The following is a 5,962-nucleotide window of genomic DNA, read 5'->3' on the forward strand; positions in this document are numbered from 1 at the left end:
AGCCGGTCACCTTGTTACCTTTGATCTTTTACCCGTAACGCATGACGCAGTTGCCTCTCGCACAGTGAGATAAAGCGGCTAGCTGCTCAATTTTGCGAATGTTCCAGATTACAGAACAGTTTTTGGTGAATTAAAAAAAACATTTTTGGTGAATAACGTGGAGTAGACTTGCTACTTCTCAGATGACGGAAAACCACGCTGAACGATGTATCGTTTCTGCTTCAGCTCGGAGTCGCGGTTTAAGCAGAGAGGTAATGAAATACAACAGACACTGACANGTTTTCACAGATTATCTGTCTCATAACAAACTGCTACGACATCGTGACAGCTTTAACAAATATGGAGAAAACATTTTCTATTAAAGTTACATACTGTAGCTTGAATAAAATACAACTATATAGCATTTTTTGAGAAGCCTGGATTGCTTCATGTATATTTTGCATGTTGCCTATGACTGTTGCTCATGGGGACACATTTCATTATCTAAAACTAACTGAAAAAATTTAAGCAACCTACTTGCATACTGTATGCAGACTGTATGCATACTGAATTTTACTCTTGCATGTAAAATTCATGAGCAGTAAATATTGTACTAGTCATCAGTATTGGACCAAAGAAAACAAGGCAGTTGCAAGCCTTTGAAATTGTGACGCTTTTGGTGGGTCGGACAGACTTAAGAAATTGCAACAGCAGGTGTGTGAGGGGGGACCCAATTAAATTTTTTTGTCAGGGGGCCCAAGATTCCTGGCAGCGCCCCTGATTACAGCCTACAGAAATACCTCAGGCTTGACGTGGTTTTGCAGGGCCAAATGTGTTAAAGAGCTTTCTGTCAGCCTCCAGATCCTCTTTATTTGTTCTCTTTGTGTAGATTCTACACTTCTTCTCTTCAAAGTGCTCTGGAAGAAGTAGAGATACCTGAAAGAGATATAAGCAGCACATGGCAAGTTGTATTGAACCATAAATTACAAACACTTGTRAAAATCAGGCACATGCAGAGGGGGGTGCTTGAGCACCTGSCCCTTTTGCTCCTTGCCCACAAGTGCCCTTTTGGTCAAATTGCTATTGCTATTATTATTTCCTAAGACCTCTTCTAACACATAATAACATGTACTAAAATTGTTTGTTTTTTGTTGGAYTTTTTTTTTGTACAACATAATAAGCCGGTCACCTTGTTACCTTTGATCTTTTACCCGTAACGCATGACGCAGTTGCCTCTCGCACAGTGAGATAAAGCGGCTAGCTGCTCAATTTTGCGAATGTTCCAGATTACAGAACAGTTTTTGGTGAATTAAAAAAAACATTTTTGGTGAATAACGTGGAGTAGACTTGCTACTTCTCAGATGACGGAAAACCACGCTGAACGATGTATCGTTTCTGCTTCAGCTCGGAGTCGCGGTTTAAGCAGAGAGGTAATGAAATACAACAGACACTGACAGGCCTCTGCGTCTGCCTTTCTCTGGAGAACTACTGAGCGGTAGGAGACAGCCAGGTGAGGAAAAACTGTTCTTATCTATCGATTCAGTAGTTTTATCATACAGACATTAGGCTGTTGATGTGCTATTAGCTAGCTGCTAGCTAACGACTTTGCTAGCAAAGCAAGACAACTAAAAATCTTCTTCCCTGTATCTTTAATGATATCACTCATTCTTCAGTATCGTTTATGCAATAGGGGCACATCACCTATCCAAAACCTATCATCACCATTATGGATATATGTCCAATCTTCTAATTTCCTTTGCTAAATAATGTACATTGCATTTATTCTAGGTAAATGTATCTTGAAGGGGAATAACACTTAAATAAAAGTCCAACAAGGATATTCATTTATAATTAAAAATAACTCACCCTGAATTACCATGATAGATAAAATGTATGTAATAAAAGTGTGTCATTAATGAAGGGGAAAAAACTCAACCCAGACTTTAAGTTTAGGGTCTGGTTCGCAGAGTATGAAGTAAATTTTTTCCCCCAATTATATATATATAAAAAAAAAACTAACCTCTGTTAAGTAAAATAAAATAGTAATGAAAACCTTTGGAATTGTAATGATTTGTTTCTTTGAACAAAAAGTTTAGTTTAAAAAACTTTTTTTTACATTAAATAACAAATTTTTATCTCGTGAACTTAAAAAGTTATTTGCCAAACATGAACTTTTATTTGCACACATCAGAAATCTTTTGTTTTGATTTTGGGCAAAAATGTAATTGCCCACAATATCATGTGAGAATCACAAACAAAAACTTAGAATAGCAAGAAAATATTTCTGACAAGTGCAAGTAAGTTTGTTTTACAAACAAGTTTTTCACTTCATGAGACACAAATGTGTGATTTTAATTAAAGAAAAAGTTTTTTTTTAAGCAAAACTCAGTAGGCTTTTCTCATGGTAACATGTATTAACAATTACATTTTTGCTTTTTTTTTTTTTTTTGGAGTTCCACATTAAAGTTTGATGCAGCTCTGCTTTCCTGAATGGACCGTCTTCATTTACACTGCAAGTGTAGCAAACAGGCAGCTCTTTGTTTTATAGATTACAGTCCACTAAAGGGTTACATTGTGCCTTTGTTTATATTTTTAATAGTGTAATTCTGTAAAGACAAAATATGTCTGGTGGTCTAAGCTCTGATTTACATATCTTGCAAAATTGCAGGTTTGAATAGTGCAATACTTTCCGATGACACAATAGACCTGCAGAAAGAAATTACTAATAAAATATCTTACATATGCATAGTGTTATGCTCTATATAGAGATGTTCGTTAGCTTTGATTGTATATGTCACATTTTTGTAATTTATCATTGTTTATTAAACTCTGAAAGCTGAGAGGCTGTTAATATTCTGTCCTAGAATGCGGTTAGATGTGCCCTTTTTTGTTGTTGAGCACCTGCCCCTTTAGTGGTCTCTGCATGGCCCTGGTTCCTTTGTTTGGTTCCTTTTATTGTCTTTAGAATGGCCTTTGTACGGTCACTATGGAGAAGGAAAAAACAAATGAGTTCATCATTGGTAAATATTGGTTTAGGAGGCTGAAACATATGCTTTATGATTCAGGTGTGGTTATTTATAATGACATCAATCCCTCTTCAACAAACACAATTGAAAATCCACATCAGTCCAAACACCTGTGGTATTACCCTTTTACTGTAAACATGTCCTGAAACTTTCCATCCAATGGACGGTGGTGGGTTTTGGTACTGCAACTAATGCCACCAGATTCTTCCATTTAAATTCTACTTAATGTTGGAGACAATATAAATAATAGATGGACATTTATCTACATTTACAAGTGTCTGTGGTATTTCTGCTGTGGTACCATTATGTGTTGTAGTTTAGTTCTTATGTCCTGGATCGCTACTGCTGATGTAATCACATTACTGTAATAGTGGTGTGCATAGCTTAACCGTTTGATAAAAGCCAAGAACTAGAAACGTCACCTCTGTCACCTGCCCCTTTAGTGGTCTCTGCACGGCTCTGAGTGAAATTCAAATGATCTCATTTCAGAAGAACACAAGTGACAGAAATGAGCAAACCCAGAATATAAAAAAATTCTATTTCATTCTCACCTCAGCTTTGTCGATAGGCCCGGCCTCATCTGGGTTTTGCTTTTTGTAGAACCTCACACGTTTTATGGGGTCTTCTGTCTTCATTCCATAGTTATACTTGACTAACTAAATAATAAATAGTGTGAGGTTACAAATATTTCAGAGATTAAATTGCAAATTTCAAAGTTAATTGTCTCAGTCAAAAATAAAAAATAAAAAAGATTCTATCTGCATTAAAACTCACTTCCACTACATAATCATCTGGGTTTCCTCCTCTGAGATGTGTCTTCCATTGAGCCTAAACAGAAATCGCATAAAATGTTACAACTTCCAGATTTTTACTTAAAAATCAAACTATAATTACAGTGTTACTGATTACGTTTGAAATGTACGAAGTGACAGATTTACAATTAAACAAAAATACTTCAATATTCGCCTGAGGCTGTTGTGTAAATTCTCCCAGACACACGTAGAGCTTTCTTTGCATTATCCTTGCCAGTATTTCTCTTGCCTCCAGAAGCTCCACAGAGGAGGAGTTCAATATCTGATCAAATACAGTATCTAAAAGGCAAACAGAAAAACACAAAATTGTTCAAAACAAAGAAATAGTTTTAAAATCCTCTAAAAATTCAGACTGTGTTTAAACATACATAAAAAAACAAGAGATCATTTGGATATTTTTTTTCTCTCATACAGAAAAAGTATAATTTGAACAGCCGTCCATAAAAACATTCCTATATACTCACAACTCTGACATTTCCTTCAATCTATGTTCCAGTCACCACATTAATTTAAAATACTCATATAAAAGTTTGATCACCAAAATTGATAACAAAATGTTGGGAGGTTTCAGAACCTCACTTTGTGCTGGTATCCAGGAAAAGGGACATCTGAATGGGAGAAAAAACTCAGATCTTTCTATGTTAGAAATGCAATGTTACTTTGTGCTAATTATTCTTTGTTGTAAATTAAAATAGTCCGTAACAATGCTGCCTTGCATCTATTTGAATGCAAGATCTCTACTGTGTCGCAGAGATGAAGCCACTTGAAATGATGTTTTCTGCACATACCAGGCTAAGTGAAATTCTGGAAGGAGTTTTTAATTACACCCCTAACAAGGCTAATGGCATAAAACTGTTAAATCTTTGCTTGCTCTATTTGGTGCTGAGCACAAGAAAGGTAAGTCTACTCATTTTGAAAACCATTGTGTGCTGAACTGATTGAACTTCAGTGAAGTCAGTTTTAAATCTTCATGGATTGAGACAATGCTGATTGAGATAGAAGGAACTGCTCAAAAATCTATATTAATGTTATGATCTGTTATTAAGTATTGAGAAGCCTTTTTATAGAATACGTCTTTTTTAAGGTTATTTGATTAATTCAATTTCTTGGAAAGACACTATTTACTTCAACATATCTTACTAAAGTAAAAATATCTTGATGTAGTGCTAGTGTATCTTGTGTACAAGGTAGAGTAGCATGCAGGGTTTTGTAGAAGGAAAATAAGGGTGGGGGGAATCTAGATTAATATACTTCTGATTATGTTATAATTACTTTAAGTGTTTTAAGTTTCTGTTAAAAAATGGTATTAAAGTAAGTGCTGAATAAACTATAAGCATTAAGTTATGAGTGCTAATGCCAGTTTTACCCATATGGACCTTGTGGATGCAAACTGTATAGCTTTATTTTTTATTTCTGTCCCTTTGATTTTGCACAGTTAAAATAAAAAATACTGTTTATATTGGCCTTAAAATCCACATTTAATCAAACTAACATACTCTTATGTTTTTCTATATTGTTGTGTAAGTTTACACACCAGTCAGCTTAGTATATGCCACCATGTCATCAATAGCTGTGGAGAGTGTGAACTTCTTCCCATCCTTGCCTTTGATCTCCATGTGCTTATCTGCTTTCAGAAAAGCATCTCTGATCCTGAAGTAAAAACCCAGTTTGTAATGGTGAGAAAACATTCCATGAAATAGAAGGTAGTAAAACTGAAACAGCTACCAACTCCAGCAATGTCATGGGCTGCTTACATCCACTCTATGCTGTTGGCCACTTTGTGCTGGTAGGCTCTTTTGTGCAAAGAGAACCTTGTGTAGAACATGTTGTACAGTTTGAACACCTATTGTTAATAATAATGACAACATATAATGGCAAATATTGTAATTTTGAACCTTAATGTTGATAAGAAGGAAAAAGAATTGGTAACACTTTATTTGAAGGGGTGTGCATAAGAATGACATGACCCCGTCATAAACATGATATAACATCTGTCATGAACATAAAGAAGTCTTTATGAATGTTTATGACAGTTGTCATAAAGTGTCATTTGGTAAATAATGACACTTTTAATGCAAAGTTGCTCGAAAAGTTGCATTAAAAGTCAATTAAAAGTACCTATTTTGCATTAAATTGTCATTATTT

General features: G+C 35.1%; 1 protein-coding gene across 1 annotated transcript in view; it reads right to left on the reverse strand.

Moving 5' to 3' along the window:
• Window positions 1-731: 731 nt before the first annotated feature.
• The window catches only part of LOC103467935 (deoxynucleoside triphosphate triphosphohydrolase SAMHD1-like), a 12,727-nt gene continuing 7,496 nt past the window's right edge, over window positions 732-5,962 (reverse strand). The window contains exons 6-10 of the mRNA XM_008414697.2: window positions 5,572-5,660; window positions 5,352-5,467; window positions 3,780-4,096; window positions 3,557-3,661; window positions 732-915 (exon numbers count right to left, since the gene is read on the reverse strand). Of these exons, the coding sequence (XP_008412919.2) occupies window positions 3,885-4,096; window positions 5,352-5,467; window positions 5,572-5,660 (417 nt within the window). The 3' untranslated portion in view covers window positions 732-915; window positions 3,557-3,661; window positions 3,780-3,884. The remainder of the gene's footprint in view (window positions 916-3,556; window positions 3,662-3,779; window positions 4,097-5,351; window positions 5,468-5,571; window positions 5,661-5,962) is intronic.

The sequence above is a fragment of the Poecilia reticulata genome, linkage group LG7 (genome assembly GCF_000633615.1).
Source record: "Poecilia reticulata strain Guanapo linkage group LG7, Guppy_female_1.0+MT, whole genome shotgun sequence".
Classification (NCBI taxonomy): Eukaryota; Metazoa; Chordata; class Actinopteri; order Cyprinodontiformes; family Poeciliidae; genus Poecilia; species Poecilia reticulata.